This window comes from Orbicella franksi, chromosome 2 (genome assembly GCF_964199315.1).
Source record: "Orbicella franksi chromosome 2, jaOrbFran1.1, whole genome shotgun sequence".
NCBI lineage: Eukaryota > Metazoa > Cnidaria > Anthozoa > Scleractinia > Merulinidae > Orbicella > Orbicella franksi.
In genome coordinates this window covers 34,566,290-34,589,812 of record NC_138146.1, presented here as the reverse complement: position 1 = coordinate 34,589,812, position 23,523 = coordinate 34,566,290, and the positions used below count along the sequence as shown (strand labels likewise).

Genomic DNA, 23,523 nt, shown 5'->3' with positions numbered 1-23,523 from the left:
CGGTGCCATCTTCTCACGGCTGGCGTCGGCGTACTGGAGAGGGAAAATTATTTTCCTTCGTACGAACGTGGTGAGAAAGACAGAAATTCAACCTTTCTTTTTGCACGCTGGATGTTCAAATAGGATGACGGATGGCTGCTATGTATACACGCGTTGGATACTTAGGAATCAGTGGACAATATTCCTTCAGATCCGGGGCCCTGGCAAGACAATTAACGAACTTAGCTTCTTTTCCAGCAATTTTGTCACCAGATCTCGTATCCTACTTGACTAGAAGTCAGGGACCACTGCAGCTGATTAAAGGGGAACGTTAATCTTTCCCTCGTGCATTTTTTCATACATTTCCCGTGCTTTCCTTCGCTCTCAGTCTATTATATCCTTATCTTCACCAATGTCCAGTTGCTTGCTCATTTCCTCTTGCGATCTTGGCGCCTTGCCCCTGCGCCTTGCCTTATGCCATTTTCCGTGGGTTCTGCGTGGTGTTCTGTCGCTCGTTCAGTTTCACGTTTGCTAATTTCCCTTCCAGTCTGTTATTATTTTCCAGTGGATCAATGAGTTCCCTCCAGCATTCCGCTGGGAATTCTCCTTGAGCTCCCTCTTGCTTCCTTATGCATCCATATCCTAACCTTTCTCCTTTCTTTTATCAGATTTCCAACATTTCCTTGGAGGTCAGGATGGCTGGATAGTCTGGATATTGGCCAAGTCCTTTTTTCCGTGCTTATGGACCGAGACGAAGTCGATTTATAGCTTTTGGAGAGAAAAATTGCTTGCGGGACACAGCAGGTAGTCCCGAGCGGGCAAGACCCGCTCCGGTTCTTTGCCAGGTCACGAGAATTTTGTCACATGACGCACGGAGTAGAAAACCGCGCGCGCGGAGTGCAAAAAAATACTTCAGGGTCCGAACTCACGCAATGGAGTGGACCTGCACGTTTTTCGTTTTGGTTCTGTCATTGCTCCCAGAGCTCGGAAGGTGCCAGCAGGGATGCAGCGATATTCCAAACAACCTGCGCTTCGATTGTTACCCTGAAGATGGTGCAAGCGAACAGAATTGTTTGAATCGTGGCTGTTGCTGGAGGAAACCTTCCAGTGTCGGTGATGAAGTTCCGCTTGATATACCTTACTGTTTTTATCCCAGTGACTACGGTTATCAACTAGTGAACAAGGAGAAAACGCACACAGGATATTTGTTAAGTTTGACAAAGAAAGGGCACGCTGGACCTTATGGCAATGATATCGAAAATTTGGCCGTGGATGTGAGATTTGAAGCTCAAGATCGACTTCATTTCAAGGTAGGGTTTGGAAACAACCTATATCTACACAACAGTGAATTTTGTAATCAATTTCCTATGAGCTCCCTTTCTTTATGTATTAACTTGTGTAATATTCTGGGGCCAATAAACCAGCCAAAACGTACTCGAAAACGCAACTCCTTTTAATAGACCAATTTCGATATATTAAAATTCAGCCTAAAACAATAGACCACAGCACGAGGCTCAGGGGGAATAACTACAGAGTTTGTGGGGTTTATTCCCCAGAGCCTCGTGCTGAGACGTCCATTGTGTTAGGCTGAATAGTTGGTCTATTCTAGCGACTCACAACGTGTTTCATCCCACTGAACTCTGGAAAACTACTGGAGGACCGGTTACACAGCTCACAACATTCTTTTCCGCAACTTGATAGGAAAATCGTGCACTAGTACGTTTCCTATATTTACATGTATAGGTTATCAGGTTTCAAACTCATGATAATCTTGTGATCAATCACAGCCAACTTCCTGTTTATGTTTCAGTCTCAGGCCTCTTTTGTAATCGAAAGATTTCGAAAGATCTTGTACCGGGAGTGATCTAGCATGAGAAGAGTCTTTACAAAATACAGTACAGTGTGCATACATGTCAGACATTTATAACTAATTTTTCGAGATCCCAAAAATGTGCTGTTTTACATGTCTCTGTCAAGAAAGGTTGAACCATGGGTCAGATATGCTCACATATATGGATGGCCATCATTTGACCTGATGGTCTAATTTTTGAAGCACATGAGGAAAATTAATACAGTGTATGCATTGTATCAGGCTTGCAGAAACTGGCAATTACCTATATTTTTGTATGAAGATAGTAAAGAAATTTGACGTCTTTGAGTGAAGGTGTATGAAGCAGTTCATTCAATACAAATGGCCAAAGGCAGGACAATGAGGGTGGCTGGAAAACCCAAATAGCGAATAGCAAATAGTTGCGAACAGCGAATAGTCCCGAATAGCGAATAGTGTGAATAGTGCGAAGTGGCGAACAGTCTCGAATAGTGGCGAATAGTGGCAAATCGTAGCAAATAGGGTACACAGTATCTCGCAGTCAACCTCTCAGCAATGTAGGGTGGAATTTTCCCACTAAAAAGCACAGACGTTTATCAGGACAAAAGGTGTTTCTAAACATAATTTCTTCTGTTTTAACCATTGTAAAAGCGTAAATACGTCTTTATTAGGTTATCCTTGTGTTTTCCGTTTTCTAATGTCGGCAATGGACAGCCCTAGCCTGGGTCCGGAGAAGAAAAGGTAATAAATACTGAAGTCAGTTCTGTTGCTTATTTGGATAATTAATTAAGGCAGGATATTAGATCTAAAGCGTTGACTATTGATGACTATTCGTCACTATTCGCCACTTTTCACGACTGTTCACCACTGTTCGCACTATTCGAGACTATTCGCACTATTCGAGACTATTTGCACTATTCGGGACTATTCGCTATTCGCAGCTATTCGCCATTCGCTATTCGGGTTTTCCAGACACCCGGACAATGAGGTTTCCAATGATGCAAAATTATGAATATTAAAGCTCCACAAGAAATCACAAATTATCCCAGGCAGCAAATGCTACTGAGTCGTACAAATTTTACTGGGTTAAACTTTCCAGTGGTCATTGCAGTGTAGGTCAAAGTAGATCTTGACGAATACTCCAACCATTTGTATGTAGAGATGGGTATCACACAGCGAATCTGAATAATGTATCCAAGCATAGCAATACTAGGCTAGGATTAAGACAATCTATCTGTATATCTGTGTCTTGAATGACAAATTAAATAAAAGGGCCTAAAGGTCATAAACATGTGAATTTACATAGAGGAGCTGAAACAGATACATGTAGTTCATCTTGAAACATTCATCTAATCCATCTTTAATTCGTCCTTAGACACATAATTGGAGACAGAAAATTACTTAATCCATTTAGCTTAGGATTGATGGGTATAAAGTGCCGACAGTATGATGATGTCAATTTTTTCAAAAACAGTATTTACTTGAGAGCTATACAGGTTGAACAAACTTTGACCTTTCCTAAAAATTAATAACACATATTTTAAATAATATCTCTGAGCTGTGCTGTAGTACTCATAGTATTTGAAAGGCTTTAACTGTAAGAAAGAGAGACACTGACTCGGAAATTCTAATTATTTCAACAAGCTTTTTTAAGCTTGTTGAATTAATTAAATGTTTCTAAAAACTTTACAATGTTCTTTCCGCAGGTGTTTGATCCCAATAATAAAAGATATGAAGTTCCCATTGAAACTCCCAAAGTTGAAAAAGAGGCGACTACACTAGACTATACTGTCAGTGTCACTAATTTTCCATTTGGCATTGCTGTGACACGAAAATCTACTGGAACTGTTCTGTAAGTTGTTCATAAAATGTATATTTGTCTTTGTACTTTAGTTAAGATGTGCAAAAAGCACCAAAAAATAGCTTCTGATTTTATTCACAAACCCTTATTTTGCTTCTGATTTTCAAGATACAAGTAAATGTATACATACATTATGTACATGTTCATGATCATTATATAAATATTACCAGGGCTCAAAAGAAGTGCCGTCTGGTTGACTGGGACATGTAGATTTTCTTGCTGGGCAAGTAACTTCATTCACACTTAATTGATGGGTAAGGGTCTAGGCAAGTCATCTTTCAACTGTTATGTAGCAAACAAAAAATTAAACTAAGACTTGCCCAGGGCAGGCAAAGTTTGAGAGCTGCTTGTCCCGATGGCATGCTAGAATTCAAGTATTTTTCGGGCACTGATTACTGCCAGGTACGCAATTTGTGTTTAATAAGTTGACGTAAAATATTCTGTGTTTAGTTTCAACAGTTCAGTGGGAGGAATGGTATTTGAGAACCAGTTCATTCAGTTGTCGTCACTGTTACCCTCAAATGTTCTGTATGGTTTGGGTGAACATGTTGTCCCACTACAACTTGACATTAATTGGACCAGATCGACTTTGTTTTCCAGAGACCAGGGAGGCACTCCTGAGGTACATCAATGAATTGCATTTATGCTGTAAATTGAATTGATTTCGTAAAATACTGTCCAATACTAATATTGACCATGAATGTTGGTTTTATCCTCTAGAGGTTTGCAATTGAGAGGCTGAGTTGCATTTCAGACTGTTTCTCCCTAGGCAATGATATGCACTTGTGACCTTAAGAAAGCAATTGGAGCTGATCATCTTCAACAATGTGCTGTTCCAGTAATTAAATATTGATCGTACCCTCCTAATGAAGTGTTTTTGGTGTGAATCATCCACTTCCATCACTGCTCCCTCCCCCTTCCCCTCTGCCCCATTTTACACCTGTGGCACATGCTAGTATTGAATTTGTTGGAGTGGTTGGATGTCTCCAGGGAGATAAGAAAGTGAGCATACTAGTGTGTGGTCAGTTTGTGTGAAAGAACGCCTTGCTGAAAGTTGGATATTAATTTTACCAGTGATGAAAATTGTACTTGTCATTGAAAAGGCAAGTACGTTAAACTGGGGCATCGGTGTTATGATAATCCTAGCCCTCATTCCCTTTGTACTGAAAATATAAGGATCTTGTGTACTAAAGGTATCCACGGTCAAGTGTCAATCGATACCCTTGATCAATACTTCATCAACAACCCAATCGATACTTGGTCGACACTTGATCATCAGTCGGTCAGTAGTCAGTGCCAAGTGTCAAGCAACTCACATGCATCAATCGAAAATTAGTCGACTGTTGACTGAGATGTCGATGGAGTGTCCATCACGTGTCAACCGAGGTATTGATGGAGTGTCGATCAAGTGTTGATCAAGGGTATCATTCAAGGGTATCGATCAACACTCAACTGGGGATGCCTTTGGTACACATGTTCCAAATATAATCCACTGTAGGAACAAATGCTTACAGTTTTTAATTTGTAACCTTTCCAGGGTCTTGATAAGAATTTGTATGGTGTTTTCCCATATTATCTGTCAATGGAAAGTGATGGAAATGCTCATGGAATATTTCTTTTGAACAGCAATGCAATGGGTATGTGTGCTTTAAATTTGTTCCCAGTAGGCCATATTCGTATTTTTTGGTGTTGGACTAGAACTACATGTACATTGTAGCTTGCACAGCAATGGAGGCTCATGTGGGCTCGTGTGGGGGAATATCACTGAAAAGAGATTAATGTCATTTGCATTTGAAAAGATTTCCCACATTAACCTCAGTTGCAAGCTACAATCATGGACAAATTGTGTTGGAAAATACCAAAATTATGAAATCATAATCGTAATACCTACAGAATGAGTGTCAACAACCCCATTCCCCCATTCAATGTTGGAAAATGGTAAAATGCAAACTTGTGTTAGATAAAAATGTTTTGTCAACATTGTTCATGGGTGGCGAGGGGCAAAATGTGTATAGAATGATTTTTTTCCAACCCTTGTGACCAAGGTTGTAGTTCCAGTGATGCAACTCAGATAGGCAGCCTTTCAAGAGCAGTGTACTAAGTTTTACTGACCAGTCTAAATTAATTCCTTAATTACTCCCACAGATATTCTTCTGCAGCCTACTCCTGCTATAACATACAGGACCATTGGAGGAATTCTTGACTTCTATGTTTTCCTTGGCCCAACTCCAGATTTAGTTGTCCAGCAGTTTACAGCAGTACGTTTCATGACTTAAGTTTAAACTTTTTATAAATGATTGAGTAAATAAATATAAATGAATTACAATATTAGGGAAGAAGCCACGTCAGTCTTGGCTGGTTTTCATGCAGGTCCTGTATCTTGGTTGAATTGGAATTTGGAGTGTTGGTTTTTGTGGAGGGGAGAAAACCAGAGAACCCGGAGAAAAACCCTCGGAACAAGGCAAGAACCAACAACAAACTCAACTCACATATGGCACCAGGCCCGAATCGAACCTGAGCCACATTGGTGGGAGGCAAGCAGTCTCACCACTGTGCCATCCCTGCTCCCCTCTCCTCCTGTTCTTGAGGCAAAGTTAGATTTGAATTCTGGAGTACAACATAATTTGATCATGAGATGCCCATTTTGAAACTGATGTTACTCAACATCTGAAATGCTCAGCTGTAGTTCTTACGAAACAAAAAGAAATAAAAAAGATCGCCACGCATTGATTTAAATTACTTTTTTAGTTACTCAGGGAATTTTTCTGTCTGTTTACTGCCAGGACTATTTATTCAAGTGAATATATGAAAGATCATATATTTGAACTGCGGAGAAAGACATGAAGACATGATTGATCATCGCAGTTATGTACACAACTTAAGCAGTCATGAAATTAAAGCCTGAAAAAATTTCAGGCCTGAACGGGATTCGAACTGATGACCTCTGGTATACCGGTGCAGTGCTCTACCAACTGAGCTATCAAGCCAACTGGGAGCTGGTCACTTTGCACTAGTATTGCAGAGGTCATGGGTTCGAATCCCATTCAGGCCTGAAATTTTTTTGGGCTTTAATTTCACAACTGCTTAAGTTGTGTGCATAACTGCGATGATCAATCATGTCTTTAGGAGTATTTACCTTGCACACAGTAAAGAGAATGCGCCAAATGATTCTTGCTCAAATTAATTATTCTGGCCCAAGTTTGATGGGACTGCTCAGGACATTTTGGTGGAGCAAAGCAATAAATTGAATTCTTTCAAACATGCTAGACCTTGCATTGAAGTCTCGTACATTGTGCATGTAATCGTGTTATTTTTACCAGTGGAGGGGGATGGTTGGGGGACAGTAGTAAGCAGTGAAGGTGTCTAGGAAATATGGGAACATTTTTTGGACAATGTGCACTGTTCATCTGACATTTGAACTTTGACGGGCCCATATTTTTTGTGGCAGCCATTGTTGAGAGGACTAGACGTGGGGTGAGTTCTGTGTCAGATATTTCTTTTGTTTCATTACAATGAATCTTTTATATTACTCAAAAATTATGCAAGATACTGCAGTGCAGTTTAGAGGGGAAGGTACAGAATTGTATTGTTCACATGATTGGGCCATTTTAAGGGATAAAATGTAATAGTATTTAATACTGTTACACTCTGGTAGAGCCTAACCTTTATTGTCAACAAAACATTTTGTTTACTGTTTTACATCTTCCTTGCCTTCAAGAGTAGACTACAGTTGAACCTCCCGTACGCGACCACCCAAAATGCCCAGGCTATGTGGTCGCTGATGGGAGGTTGTTGCTTACGAGAATTTAGACCATAATGGGTCAAAATTTTTCCTCATTAGAATATGGTGAGTCCTGAGTCTTACCCAAAGTGCCAATGCCAATGCAATGTTTTATTGATGGAAAAGTTAATTTTGAGAAAAAATTTCATTTGGCTCTTCCCATTAAGAAATTTCCATTTCTTGTACCAGCCAGGAGTACGATAATGTTACAACACCTTGTTATCCAATTTTCACTCTGTTATCTGTCAAGTGGTCGCTCACGTGAGGTTAAAAACAATGAAAATTTCAAACTTTTAGCTCTAAAAGTGGTCACTGTTGCTTACGAGAGGTGATCGCTTACAAGAGGTTAAAAATATAGGGATTTGACTTGGAAACTTTTATGAGTAGTATTTTGGAAAACTGGTTGCTGAGGAGAGGTGGTTGCAAGTGGAGGTTCGACTGTACTTAAATGTTGACTGTACAATTTGAGAGTTCATTGTAGTTTAAAGACTTAAAACACTGAAGCCATTCAACACCCAGAGAAACCTACTGTAGCTGTCATTGCTTATTAAAGTAAAATTAATGATTTTGTTGTTTTTTTTCATCATTCTAGGTGGTAGGTCTTCCATACATGCCGCCATACTGGGGTCTAGGGTTTCACCTGTGCCGCTGGGGTTATGGAAGTTTAAATGGCACCCAAACAGTGAATGAAAACATGAGAAACTACAGGATTCCTCAGGACGTCCAGTGGAACGATATTGAATACCTCAACGAACGTAAAGACTTTTGGGTTGATCTGGACTGGAGGGGGCTGGGAGACTTTGTGGACAAACTACACAACAGTTACAGTCAGCACTACATTCCAATAGTGGTGAGTATTTTAATTCTGTGAATTTATCTACATTAGTAGGCAATGCTTATATGATTACCTAGTTGTGAATTTGGGTATGGTGTATTAAAATTAATTTTAATTAGTGATCACTGACTTCACTCAGGGTTGAAGCTAAGAAAATACAGTACTCTCCTGATAAAGATTGTCATTGAGCTGGTCACCATTTTTTTGCGAGAGACCTGGAACAAAATATAGAAGACTTTCTTTCACAAAGAAATTTGGCAGCAGTGTCTGATGTAGGATTTCACTTTAGGGGGACATTCTATCCCAGTCAACATTTTCTAGGGGACATTCCAGTTTTTTGGGGGACACACTTTTTTGCTTTTGAGAAATTAAAAAAAAAGTCGAGTCAGCATAATGACTTTCTTCATGGCGAGTCAGTGTCGAAGTTCTGAAATTAATGCAGCCAGAAGTGAAGGGGTTTGCTTTGCTAGACCCAATGCAAATCGAACACAACATACTCTTTGTGTTATCGTATCGCAACCACTTTACCACAGGTAGATTGAAAGTTTCTCCTTGCTGCTTTGGCTTTCGGTTCAACAAAAGGTTCACATTCATCAGTATCACTCAATTTATCTTTGTCAACGTTGTCAGTTCTGCTGGTTTCTGTTTGCAGCCTGTGTTCTTCTCTTTTGTTTTCTCGACCAAAGAATGATAATATTCTTTTCTGCTTTGACGTGACAATAATATAGCAGAACGACAAAGAAAACAACGGAAATGACACGTCGTGTTTCATCAATCAAGCGTGAAAAGTAAGGGGTTTGCAATAGAAAAATATATTCTACATGTTCCCAGGAATCTCATCTCAGCCTCTGGCAGCCACTTTTATTTGTCCATGTCGTAAACATTCGTAAGACGCACGCTGTTTTATATTGTCAATTCTATGAAACTTTAAATCACACAATGTTTTCGAAAAACTTAGGAAACGAAGGAAAATTGCAAGTCAGTAGCTACAGATGTTTGTTAGGCCAAAATGACCCACAAGACAAATATTTGGGGACATCTTCTATCGAACTGCACCAATCCCACAATGGCACGCTCTAGATCAGACACTGGGCAGCTGAATGGAGCACAAACTTTTCGACAGTTAGCACATCTAAAACGTCACATACCGATTCGAAGTGAAACCAGTGGATCAGTCTCTTGAATCTTTGAATTTAGAGGTAATTTATTTCTCCTTTGGGCGGTATTTTAGATGTTAAAAAGTATTTCTGTCACACGGCCGATTAGCGAAGTATTCTGACTTGCATTTGATTTACTGCAATGTGAAATGATTTACAGTTTTGTTGACACAGGCCCGCACAATTTATATTTCATGTGCATCGATCAGGTTTGTGTAAGTTTATATTAAGACAGATGTTTAAACACAGTTCCTTGGCATTGTCATGAATTATATTGTGCAAAATGGTGATAAAACATCATTTTATATTGCAAGCAATGTGCTGTGAGGTCAATTCAGGCAACATGCAACAGCGAAACAGTTTTACTTTGAGGGTCTGGAATTGAAATCAGAGTGATATATAATTTTATATATTTCGTTTGACCTGTGTGAATGTTAGAATAGGACTGGAGAATTTCAAAGGTGTATTTGCCTGTGTGTGGTTTAATATAGCAATGATCAGTGATCGCCTGTCGTTTGCTTCAGTTGAGATCGACACAAATTATTTGTTGACTTTACCCCAGTGGAAAAGTTTCTGTCACAAATTGTCACCTGAGCAGCCCCGACCACGGTCTCTCTCCCAACTAAAAGGGAGGCAGAGGAGAGAGAACCTGGGGACGAGGTTGTAATCTAAACAAGAGATATTACAATATACAAGTTAAAAATGGAAGAATACAAATTTGAAAAAGTACATGTAAACTCTCCTTAGTAACTTCATCTTAAAAAGTAAAATAGATTCAGGTTGTTAAAATCTTTCACAGGCTGATACTGTAAGTTAAGTTTCTGTTTACCCCAGTTGGTTTTGGGGGCAGGCATATGGATTTTCGTAGACTAGAAGGTGTCATAGATGTAAAAGTTTGTTTGTTTGTTTGGTAAAATGTATTCATGAATTTTAGTATAAAATGTATAAATTATGAATGGAAACTTGAAAGGGGATAACTGATGAGGCAAAAGTTGAAGTATTATTTGTGCTGTTTTCCAGGATCCTGCCATATGCTCCCAGCAGACATGGGGTTCTTATCCTCCTTTTGATGATGGACTTGCAATGGGCATTTTTATCAATGATTCCAGCGGTGAACTAATTCATGGCAAGGTTAAACTCTTGGATATGTTGTGTTATAATCACATACATGTATACAGTGCGATATTGTTATGTACACTGGAAATGTAGATTTTTACAAGTTCTTTAGACATTTCATGCATTAAGATGGTGCCCGAGTGGGTGCAGGGTGGCGGGGGAACCGGGACTTCCGTAAATTTGGGATGCATGTAGGTGTGTGCTGTGGAGGGTCTTAAAACCTGACCCTATTTAAGGATGAAGCAAGTGAAAATTTATACGTGAACAGGTTAACTTTATTTCGTTTTTGTAAAATTGGAAGTTAACAGATAGTTCAGTTTTAACAGATCATTTGTTTTTCATTTAGCTGGACATTTACACACTGCATATTTAGCTGATATACGATTATAGTTACCCTATCGTAGGATCACACTGGGAACACAATGGTAACAGGGGCAAAATGATACCCTATTTAAGGATCAAGAACCTCAAAAACCATGCCCTACCCCGTGGCACATTCCTATACAGCCTGCATATGGGAGTAACCCCCCCGCCCCCCCACCCAACCCTGTAGAGGAGGTGGTAAGGTGTGGGGCGTAGTTTGGTTGTATGGTGCAACATTTTACACAATGCTCGTAGCATTTCTGAGATGGCTAGCAAGTGTAAAATGCAAAGTGCAAACTATAAGAGTAACAATCCAGGACGCAGTATTGAATGCAATAGTTTCAAGGATAGGCTAATGGGAACAGTTGCTAGTACTGTAGTTATATGCCTGCCAATAACCACGTACATGTACTAGCGTGGCACACGCGATTATATTTACTTGTTGATATATAATTATCTTATTACCCGCGCGTGAGAGCAGTACTAGGGGAGTATCGGACTGTGATCTTTGCACGAGGTCAGTACAAAACATAGGTGGATATTATCCCAGCACAGTCCACTCCCAGGCAAGCTCGGAAAATAAGAAGAAAAAACCATCATGGATTGGGTACTTGGGGACGATACATTGTATGCTTACAGAGTGCAAGTCTGATCGAAAACCGATCGAGCATTTACTCACGTCTGATGTTTCAAAAAAAGAGACAGGGAGAACAGGAAGTTGGAAGAAAAATAATATTTTACCTTAAGGTAGTTCTAATAGAGATAGAAGTCCCAAAACTACAAGAAAACCTTCAAGAGTGATCTTGCATGATTATTTGGGATTGTGCCTGACCAGTCCAATCCTTGGAAAACATTGGATCGGCAATAGACAAATCAGATCGATTCATGTTAGTTATTGCCCTATCTGAAGTGACAAAGTCACATAGTAATATTATTTTACTTTTTGTAGGTCTGGCCGGGGGATACTGTATTTCCAGACTTTACCTACTCAGCAACCCAGGCTTACTGGGAACAGATGCTTTCGCATTTTCACGAGGAAGTTGAATTTGACGGCCTGTGGATTGACATGAATGAACCGTCCAGTTTTGTGGATGGCTCTGAAAAGGGCTGTCCAGCCGATTCACCTCTGGACCACCCTCCGTACGTGCCCCATGTAACAGGAGGGACGCTATACAGCAAAACACTCTGCATGTCAGCAAAACATCACGACTACTCACATTATGATGTGCACAGCTTGTATGGCCTGTCGGAAATGGTCCAGACAATGAGGTAAGGTTAGCCCCACACATGCTTAGAGTAGGCTTGAATCTGAATCTCCCTAAAATCTCCTAGTATAATTTTTACTGTTTTGGGAGCACCCAATTAAAGATTTTAGACTGAAGGAATTGTGAGGTTTTCACGTGCAAGAAACGAGCGATACCTGATGACGTGTCTTTTGTGTGCGTGCCGACCGGAAATGTTAAGAGCGCTTGTTAGCACGTGAATTCGAAGAATTGAACAAATTCAAGTGAACATCAATCGAATGAAATTCGACACATCTAACACGTTCCTCGTGCACATGACAGTTTTTGAACACGTATTTTTGACTACTGTTTTCTTTTAGTTTAGTTTAATAGTTGGTTTCATTTGTAGTCCGTACAGCCGAGTTCGCGAAGAAAGTTCGTAAATTTAGATAATTCTGAAGCGAAGCGTAGAGACGTGGTGCGTAGAAACGCATATTGAGGCTTGAGATATGTCGCTGTGAAACTCTGAAGCAAAATGTCAGGAAAGAAAACATGGAGTTTTACATCTGACCCCAGGAAAGTAATGGCCAATAGCATTCTTTTAACACTCATTTCATCGGCTAATTCAAAAAGTAGCCAACACTGCACATAACTGCAACCTTGACCTAAGGGTAAGGTAGGTTGGTCAACAGAAATAAACAGAGATCTTTATGAGTAACAGTCCATGGAAACCTGCCGTGTATATTGAACTTTACATCTTACTTTCTATGGTCTAAAACCAGGAGCGGAACGTTTTTCCTTACTGTTTTTTTTTTTTTTCGAGCAAGATCTTTGTTGCCTTTGCGGGTTTTCGCGCAGCAAAGTTTTCTTGCTTTTTTTCGCTATTCGTTCCACAAACTAAAGGAAACCGGGATCTGTTGCAGAGTAAAACTTCCTTTCTCGGGTGATCAAACAATGGCTCCTAGAGAGAGACTTTTGTTCATACAAGCTTAGCAGAGTCTCTTCTACTCTTGCTGAGCACATTTTTTGCGTATTTATGTTTTTTAATCAGCGCGCTGAAGAAAATCAGAGGAAAGCGGAGTGTTGTGATTTCACGTTCAACGTTTCCCAGTGCCGGTCGTCATGGGGGGCATTGGTTGGGAGATAACGCTGCCACCTTCAACGATTTGTATCTCTCCATACCAGGTGAGGAACAAATAACAAACGACTAAATTATGGCAAAAACACTCTTTCTACATATATCAGTCTAATTTTCTGGGTTGCCATATTGTGTTCCATTTTCATACCGTGTTTGAGGGCCTGTTCAAACGCAGCAACACGATGCTGCTGTTGCACGTCTTCGACGCATTCGAAGAAGGATTAGCCCGCTGTCGTCGTGGAGATAGAATTTCGAGAAATTTGGGGAGAACAGAGCAGTGATGGCTTAGCTTGTGCTATGTAATTTTGTCGGAAAGGGAGTGGAAGTAGACCTTAAGAATGAACCGTGCAGTTTTAATGTCTGGAGCAGACAAATTACGACAGTGGCTAGGCGAGTTACCCCTCCTTGAGACGTTTACTTGGCAAAATGCGACCTCGACTGACAGGGTTACCCTACCCGGCAGACAAGGAAACCCACCTTAGCGGATTACCCAACTTATCATGTAAGCGTGCGCTAATTAGAATGAGGGATTATATGGAGAGGCGAATTACCCCACTTAGGTGGGTTTCCTCGCTTACCTGGGTCCCCCACCTCCATGTAAAATGGCCCTAAAATTCGTGCTAAATATTTAGAGTTCACACCAATATAAATCACACATTGAAATTGTATTCATTAAAATTACCTGGTCGCAGAAATTACTCAATATTTCATGATATCTTGAATTTCTCTTTCATTCAGGAATATTGAACTTCAATTTGTACGGTATTCCTCTGGTTGGACCAGATATCTGTGGCTTTCAAGGCGCTACTACTAAAGAACTGTGTGCCAGATGGACGCAGCTAGGCGCCTTCTACCCTTTTTCTAGAAATCACAATACAAAGGGTGATCCTGTAAGTACAGTGGCAGAAAAAAAGTCCTTAAAATGACGCCTGTTTTGCTCGTCAATGAGACTGATTAAGTTTTTCATCCAATTTGTTAACAGCTATTCTTTAGACAGCTCATTCGAAATTCGATGAAACATTTTACTTACCTAATTAAACAGGTTATCTATTTTGCCACTTGTGTAATTGTCCCCTTCCCCTCCCCCCTCCCCCCTCCCCCCTCCCCCCTTCCCCCTCTCCCCTTCTCCCTCCCCCCTTCCCCCTCGGTAAACGTAAACATATACTCTAACACTGCACATGTCTCTTTCTTTCTCAGCCCCAGGACCCCGCAGCATTTGGAGACGATTTCGCTCGTATGGCACGTGATGTGTTATTGACCCGCTACAGACTCTTGCCATATTTGTACACCCTGTTTGCGGAGGCGCACACCACCGGAAGTGCTGTGGCCAGGGCTCTTTTCTACGAGTGAGTTCTTTGTTCTTGAAAACTAGAAATGTTATTTTTGATAGAGTGAATCTCTTAAACAGCCGTTCTTAGTGCAGATAAGCTTGTTAACTACTGTATAATTTTCCGATGGGTCATTTACGCGCATGAAGGATCCGTGAAACTTTCTTGGGTCTGTCAGCTCTGCCAGACTTACACAGTCAGGTGTGAATGACTTGTCCCGAGAGGTAACCAAACATCCCGCGAGAAGGACCTGTATGACAATCTTGTTGGGTAAATTTTCGGAGTACAGTGGGACCCCGCTACAACGCAGCCGTAAGCAAAGAGACTCTGGTTGTATTCATAGAGTATCAAAAAATGGGCTTACAGTTGTCAAGTCGGTCTTCCGTAGTCAAAGGGAAGTGCGTCAACAGCATATCAGTTAATCACTCTCATGCAGTTAATTACTTGCTTTTATTCTGGTTGCGTTTAGGTTTCCAAACGACAAAGAAACGTATCCTATGGACAAGCAGTTCCTTCTTGGACCGGCCTTGCTTATAACACCAGTCTTAGTTCAGGTTGGTAGTGCACTCTTCTCTCTCTGTCAGTCATACCTGCATGTTGCATATTTTCGGCATACTTTTCAGCATACTTTCGGCATATTTTCGTCATCAAGTAGCCTGCTGGGCCACTTGGCACGCACGCAGACCTTACCTACATTGTATCTATATCGAAGAGATCCTTATAAGTTCGTTTTTCTAAGAGGGTAGTTTTAACAGGTCCCTGGCCCCGATCCTGTAGTTGTGAACAATTAATCATGCACGTAAAATCAATTATTGCAAGAAATAAACCGTTCATTAATGCAATCTCTTAAATTGAACACATACTACATTTTCAGAAACCTCGATGTGAGGAATGGTAACTGAAGTGAGTGGAGTGCACATGCGCGAGCAGCGCGAGTTCGATTTGAAATCACAAGTATGATTTCAGACCAAAATTGCACTCCACTCAGTTCAATTGCCACTTAATTACATCCGTTTTGAAATCGCACAATTTAGTAGCCGAAATACAAGAACTACAAGATTTTGATCAGTACCAAAATTTGCCAAACAAAGGCTTTTTTTGTCTTTCATTTTCCTGCAATGTGTTTGTTAGTTTGAAAAAGCCTTGAAATCTGATTTGTTGTTTTGTTTTAGTATTCCAATCTCTTTGGCCAGGAAAAAGATGCAATTTAGAGCAAAAGATAGTGCGATTCGTGAATAAATCACCCCGCTTGGAGCCAATCAGATTTCAAGGATAACCAGTGGTTTCAAAATGAATGTAATAAAGCCGGGAGGCAGTTAACTGTTTTACACAGGTCTGTTGTCAACAGTCTTCTCCTCTATAAGTTATTCTACGTGGAGTGACGTTACTCTTTTATATCTTGTTCTTTTCAAGGGATCCACCTCAGTTAAAGGTTATTTCCCAGATGCCACATGGTATGACGGTTTGGATGGGTCCATTCTACAAACCTCTGGGGGAGGGGGTCAGTATCACACGTTATCAGCCCCCTGGGATAAAATCAACTTCCATTTTAGAGGAGGACATGTCATTACAACACAACAGCCAAATATCACCACTTATTACAGGTAAAATAACCAAAGATAATGGAAAGTGCTGTGACCAAATGACCATGTGACCACGTTGGACTCTGGATCGAGAGGGTCTGGGATTGAGCGCTGGACGGTCTTCCGTTATGTCTTCGTAAAATATGGGCGTGACGCTTCATCCCCACCGCTGCCGTGGTGGCGGAAGAGAGAAAAAATTAAGAGGTGCCCTCTGTAATTTTCAACTATGGCCATTTGGACCAGGAAAAATCAGATTCCTCAAACTTTCTCAGATGAATGGTCTAGATAAGTGATTCACAAAAATATAACTTTCAGTTCAATTCGATTCGTATTTTAGCGTTGGGGCCACCATCTTGGTTTTGCCCCTCTGAGAGGGCTTTCAGCGGCCATTTTAGGGCACATTTTTAACAATTTGCCATACAAAGAAAACGATCTAAATCCGGGTAAAAACCCTTTATTCAAGACAAGCAAATGTTTCTTGTTACATTGAGAGGCTGTTTTGGCAATTTGATCATCACCTGATTTTTCTACAGAATTTTAAATTTCTTCCGTTTCGGACTACTCATGAAGCGCCACAAAAAAGGCGAAGTTTAAAGGAAAATATCACCAAAAGTACATCACTTGAGATCCCAAAACTACCCTCCACTTAAAGAGCAATGTCTCACCTGTAAAAACATGCAATAAAATTTTGGGGCAGTTAAAACTGTAAAATGTTAGAAGAAGAAGTTTAAGCTGTGCTTTTGTCAACAAAGACCGCCGTTGTAATTAGCATAATAACGTGAAAATAACGATGCACAGAGAAAATAATGATATATTCCACTTACCTCGCGACATATCGACAACTGGATGTTCCACGATGCCTCATGTTATATTTCCAGTATGTTTCAGCCACATTTTCGGTGATTAGTGTACGAAATCACTCTCAGACATCGCCACGGTTAAGCAGATTTCAACTCTCCGAAGCCCGCTTCATAACGTCTATCAATATTATTTGTCTTTCGCCTCATAAGCCGCCGTTTACAAGAAGTTTAACAATTTGCTGAGATCCTAACTGACCCAGAAGTCTGTTAGCAGCCTTTAAAATCTTCTTTTTAATCGAGGATTCTCATCAAGAACTCGTTTAAGCTCAGTTCTGTTTTGATCTGTTGTGCACCCGCCATTATTCCACAGATTGCGTTACATTTGACAAATGCGTATTCCAACGGGTAGGGGTAGGGTGGGTAGGAAGTGAAAATGTAACCGACATTAAAGCCATTTTACGCATTTCTGTGGCTAAACTAGTAACTGGCTTTCCCAGAATGATTTGGACATGAGCTTCTGCTTGCAGGTATTTTCTAGGTTATTTTTGCAGGGTAGGTGCGGAAGGGGGGTGGGGGGGGGGGGGGGGGGTCGTGTATTAAAAAAAAAAAAAAAAAAAAAAAAGAAAACGATAGACAGTATCAGGTCAAAAGATTATGATCTGTGTATCTTGATCAGCTTTATCAGTTCATCAGTGAGGCCCTATTAGGGGTTTTCAGGATACTGGATATTTGGGTAAAAAGTTAGGATGGAAGAAATTTAGGGGAAATATTAATGGGGTAGAGCATGTTTAGATCAGATAAAACAGGACATTAATTGAGTAGGAAATCGTTGAGCTGGATTTAACAGGATGCAAGATATTTAGGACAAAAATTAACAGGATAAGGGATACACCGACACCCCCCCTCCCTCCCACTATGGGGCCTCAACAATGGCCAGCTATTTAGGATAAAATAAATGTATGTCAACTGCTATAAGCATTTATTCTGGACTCTTAGTATTTATATCACGGTGGAATATGAAAGTTTTGTGTCAGATTTTAGGGGTTTTAAGGTTAGGTAACGCAGCTCCTTGTTAGTAATTTCGAAGCCCACACTTGTTACACTGAATAGATAGATAAAGACGGGGCTGGAGAAATAAACAGAGAATGAAATGTGTCCCGAATTCTGTACCGTTTAACACGAATTTCTTACATGGCAACCTTTGTGTCTGCAAAGAGATCGAGGCACAACATTCCACACTATATTTGTAAACAATTATCCTAATCCCATTGACGGCCATTAGTTTTTGACGAGAATTTTCATTTATTACAAATAGAATACGGATAGAACTCCAATAAAAAGCCTCTTCCTTTTGTTTTTTTTTTTTTTTGTTCAGCATTATATTTGTGTCTTTCGCTGCCCGAAATGCCATCAAATGCTGCGAAAGGCAACAGACTGACAAGCAGTGCGCAAGAAAAGTTTTTCTCGGGTCAGGAGACGGCCATAAAAGTCGAAGCAATTACTGTAGCACAAAAGATGAGGCGCTCAAAAGGTGAGGCCAGAATTAGGCGGTTCACCTGTGATGAGTTCCTGACTCCTTGCCACGTTTAATCCTTCCTTTCGAGAATGGCTTCAAAGCTTAGAAACAGATAGGAGAAGGTCCTCCAAGAAGACACAACAACCGCTGAGAATCAAGCTGCAGATATTTTTGACAAGTGTCAGTTAACTCATCCAATTGCTTATGACTCATTCAACTTGTGTGCCTTAAACGCATCTATAATGTCTTTAAAAAGCTAAGCGTCAACATTAGTGCTTCGCTTGATAGATGCGGGTATTTTAAAGCGCCCTGTATGGGGTTGAAAACTAGTCTTGTGCAGACATGCAGCTGTGCTCCATCACAGAACTGAACGACATTAGCGGCTGTGGGGTGCCTCAGGCTCATAACGAATGGTGCCTACAAAATACAAACGTGTTTCCGCCAGATTAAGAAAACATGGAAAAAGTAGATCTTAGCCAGGGTTATTAGAATCCACAAAGAAAACTGGGGGTAGTCATTAATTTTTCCGAGATAATTAGTTACTGCTGACGGTAGCATTTTTCTGAAAAAAAGGTCAAGATATTTCTTCACAGATTCTCCTAAGGTTCGCCTTTACATGCAGAAAACTAAACATATTAAAAAACATCTTTAAATTACGTGGTAAGTGGTAACATAAAAACCACTTTTGACATGTATTTAATAACAGAATCGTCGCAACAGCACTCCTCTGGCTTAGCCAAAATACAGTCTACATAACTTTTCCTCACAGCCAAAAACTAATGCATTGTCGAATAGGCTTGCCACTTCCAATTCATACCATAAAATGTAGCTGTAATCACCCCTTTGTTCAAAGTTAAATGAGTTGTTTCATCCTTTCGAAAACTTTGTCGGTGTCCGTTACTTTTTTTCCTGTTACTTTCCAAGTAAGTTAAACATTGACGTCTCTCGCAGTTGTTTTGCGCGCGCGCTATGCCATCTACAGTTGAATTTCAGTATGATTTTTTCTACGGATACGATAAAAGGTAGTTTTTCAGCTGGAAGCCGTTCACAGTTAGTGCTTAGCGATATGCTGCTTTTCTGGTAATCCCGGTTTTAGTACAGGCTCGTAATTTTAGTGCGAAATTTGTTTCGGCCACAATAGAATTTTTTTAAAGTCGCACACTTGGTAGGGTAGTTAATTACGTCACTAGTTCCAACCCAAGCGCGCGCCTGGCGTTTAAACCATGCCTAAAAAAGAAGGTACCGTCCTTAACTGCCCTTCAGTAATTTTCTGAGCATTTTCTTTTCTGATGGAAAAGTGACACGGCTAAGAAAATGTAAGAAGTTTCAATAAAACGTCGCTTATCATTACTTCCTGCGCACTATTCCTCAGTCTGTTGTCTTTTGCAAAATTTGATGGCACTTCCGGCAGCAAAAGACACACCTGTCCCGCTTTATCTGATCTAAACATGGTCTACCCCATTAATTTTTCCCCTAAATTTCTTGCATCCTGTTAATTTTTTACCCAAATATCCAGTATCCTGAAAACCCCTAATAGGGCCTCACTGATGAACTGATAAAGCTGATCAAGATACACAGATCATAATCCTTTGACTTGATACTGTCTATCGTTTTCTTTTTTTCTTTTTTTTTTAATACACAAATCCCAAGATGGTGGCCCCAGCGCTAAAATACGAATCGAATTGAACTGAAAGTTATATTTTTGTGAATCACTTATCTAGACCATTCATCTGAGAAAGTTTGAGGAATCTGATTTTTTCTGGTCCAAATGGCCATAGTTGAAAATTACAGAGGGCGCCTCTTAAGAAGGCGTTTTTATTTCTGGAATCGCGCAAGTATTGACGGAATAAAATATTTTGTCGTTGGTGATTCTTGCCGATCTGTTCTCCTTAGGACGCTGAAAAACAGGATACAAAACAGCTGCAAGACGATAACAAAGAAACAAGAAAATTCACGAGCCTCTTCTTTAGACTGAGACAAGATTGCCTTCAACTGCACTTTGTAGTCACTGAGTTTTCAACTTCATTTGACCGTTTTACTAGTTTGTCTTTCTGTCCTGTACCTTATGTAACTCAATACCATATTTTAGGAACTTTTCTTCTTCCCATTATTTTAGCTGGAAAGCAGTAAGGATGCGCGTTTGAACGCAGAACGAAAACTGTTTCTGCGCCAGCGAGTCAGTGTTTGATTGTTCTGTTGACTTTTGTCTGGAGAGTTAGTTATTTCTAATTTATTTCTTTTTTATATTTGTTGCAGCCGCCAGAATCCATTTGAATTGATCGTTGCATTGTCTTCATCAGGGGAGGCCAAGGGAGGCTTGTTTTATGACGACGGCGAATCACTCGGTAAGCAAAAGGGATAAATGTATTTCTCTTGTTGGTGAACGTGTCAATTCTGTGCACTGTAACCAGTACAGTACAGTTCCCGCGGCCAATGGTTTGTACATTAAAGAAAAAGAGAATTGCTTTCTTTGCAATTGTTAGTGTAGGCAAGTTGTCCCTCATTTTTCTCGCTACGGTAAGTGCTGTGGGTGAACGTGCGCGTGCGTTCAAATCGCCTTGTGCGAGGAGACGCGATACCGGCGCTGAAGCATTTTTAAGATTATCCACAAATGTTACCAGCTTTTACATTTAAATGAATCTGGGGTAAGTTTAGTATCTAGTCATTCAAATACAAAAAATCCTGTTAGCTTTACGTTGTCCGCTACTTAGTTTTACTTCACTGATTTCTGTTGAGTTATCGAATACATGTAGCTATACCCAGCTGATTTACGCTTGTTAAATGGTGTCTTTCAGAGCCTATAGTGAGTGCTCCGTACTTATATGTTCAATACAAAGCTACCATGGTAAGTAAATTGTCTCGAAAAAGATGTTCAAAAGTCAGGAATAGAAACTAGTGCCTGTGGGAAAAATCTCGAGTTCTTTTAGCGCTTTCCAGGGCAGGAGATTTGTATGGAAAGCCTAAATGATTGTGTATTTCTTGTTTTTCAGGGAACATTGACTGCAACAGTTGTGAAGAGTTCTTATCAACCTAAGCCACCGGTGACCTACATACACGTGTTTGGCGTCGCGTCGAATCCTAGCTCTGTTACAGTAAATGGCTCTCCAATATCCAGCTATAGTTACAATCCGACAACAAAGGTAATTTTCAGTAACGTTTTAGTGGTTATTAGAAGTAATGGTAATAAAATAACGGGAGTTTCATTTCGTTGTAATATGTTGCTACTGGAACGCCGCGTCACTGTCGTCAGATTTTATTGATCACTTGCGTGATTACCAAAGAAGAAAGGCTCTATCAGGACCTGATGACAAGCAATGAGAATCGAGAAATTTGCTATAGTTATGATTAAGCCAAAAATTTCCTTTGGCAGTGTGTGAGATCCTACTGAAAACTAGTTTCAAATCATAATTATGTCGTTGTCATTTTATGACTGTGCCTGTGAAAAAGAAAGCGAAAGGGAGTTAGAAATAATCGCGCAACGGCGGGGGAGAGGGTGAGGGGAGGGGGGCGGGGGGGCTGCGGCAAACCACTCTTTCTGGTGTTCGGGCTGAAACCTGATATTTCAGGCTGGCTGTCCGACCGATAGTTTGATGGGTGGGCAGTGAACATTTGCTTGACTGACTAATTGACGAACGGACTGACGGACGGATTGATCGATTGATCGATTGATCGATTGATCGATTGATTGACTGACTGATGAACTGTCTGGGTAAAAAATTGGTTATTGATTATCATCATCATCATCGTCATCGTTATCGTTATTATTATTATTATTATTACTGATTATTATTGATTGATGGACTGATTGACTGATTATTTTGTGTTTGTTTGTTTGTATTTTTTTCTTTCTGTCAGGTGCTGACCATCAGCCAACTCACCCTACCAATGGCCAAAGACTTTATGGTACACTGGTCCTGAAGTAACAAGTCAACCATTTCTTACTGCGTTGTCGAAATCTGCATGAAATATTTCTGTAATAGAAATCATCCTGTGAGAACGTGAACACTAAAAGGAATTCACCTTCTGATAACTCGAAAGAAACAGGGAACCAGCACGAACTGATAGCGTGCTCGCGTAGTGATGTCGCGAGCAAAGCAAAGAATTTACAAAAAACGTCTTCTATATCTTAAATATCTTTAGGTCTAGTAAAGATGTTACCGATAAATTTCGTGATTTGCAGTGACAGTGCATCAAATGCAAAAAAAGCTAGAACTTGATCTTTAAGGGGTAGAGAGTACAATGAAATTATATTAGAAGTAGTTGTGACAACGTTCAACTGGTAAACCTTATAATAGATTTTTACCATCAAAAAGTTTATTTTTAAAAATTTAAAAGAGCCAACAGTAAATTTATTTACCCTGTTACGAAGGAATTTTTTTTACTTTTTTTTTAGACTAAAAGTTCTAAATAAATGTCTTTCTTTGGCATGAAGAGTTGCTGTTGAGCTCTGTGAACTTTGTGTGCTTCTGTATATTCGAGAAAACATGGAATGTTAAGAGCTCGTGGAGGGGCGGGGGACGGTACTATTTCAACAAGTAGACAGCAACGTACCACAAGAACAAAATAACCGTTTATTAACCGTTTATTTTGAAATTCATTCTTCCTTATATATACATGATAACGAGGCTAGCGCGCACCCTAGTACCGAGGCTACCTAGGCTACCATACATAACAGGTACTCTCTTACATGGGCTATAAAGAGTATTGTTTTTTAGCCGTTTTGGTCAGAATTAGGGTATCGAATTTTGTCTCAAATAGGGTATGGTTTATGCACTCTTGTCTTGAATTGGGTATGTTTTTTAGAAGAAGCTACTTTTTCATCATCGATAAGACCGTCAACAAAAGCCCTACACAATGCCTTTAACATCAGTCTAAACTAGGAAACTAATTATAAGGCAGGTCTGATTGAGTTCAGGGTCAGGTCTTAAATAGGGTCTCGAATTTTTGGTCGATTTTGGTCTTAAATACAGTCAAACCTGTATTAAGCGGACACCCTCTATTAAGCGGACAGCAAT

At 40.1% G+C, this 23,523-nt stretch overlaps 1 protein-coding gene across 1 annotated transcript; it reads left to right on the top strand.

Annotated features, from left to right (window-relative positions):
- Window positions 1-156: 156 nt before the first annotated feature.
- Window positions 157-22,939, top strand: LOC145479514 (lysosomal alpha-glucosidase-like). The gene is made up of 17 exons (XM_081457898.1): window positions 157-1,289; window positions 3,514-3,659; window positions 4,119-4,290; window positions 5,206-5,305; window positions 5,814-5,926; window positions 8,042-8,299; window positions 10,462-10,572; window positions 11,870-12,189; window positions 13,195-13,328; window positions 14,020-14,171; window positions 14,479-14,627; window positions 15,079-15,163; window positions 16,023-16,213; window positions 20,765-20,853; window positions 21,304-21,353; window positions 21,499-21,648; window positions 22,364-22,939. The coding sequence occupies exons 1-17, from the start codon at window positions 912-914 to the stop codon at window positions 22,424-22,426; spliced, it is 2,661 nt and encodes an 886-aa protein (XP_081314024.1). The 5' UTR covers window positions 157-911; the 3' UTR covers window positions 22,427-22,939.
- The last annotated feature ends 584 nt before the right edge of the window (window positions 22,940-23,523 follow it).

What these genes read in the sequence shown, in the direction of transcription:
- LOC145479514 (XM_081457898.1), top strand. Translation starts at nt 912, where the DNA reads ATGGAGTGGACCTGCACGTTTTTCGTTTTGGTTCTGTCATTGCTCCCA. An exon ending in TTTGTATCTCTCCATACCAG is followed by an intron (nt 13,329 to 14,019) that starts GTGAGGAACAAA and finishes TCTTTCATTCAG; the next exon opens with GAATATTGAACTTCAATTTG. An exon ending in ACAATACAAAGGGTGATCCT is followed by an intron (nt 14,172 to 14,478) that starts GTAAGTACAGTG and finishes TTTCTTTCTCAG; the next exon opens with CCCCAGGACCCCGCAGCATT.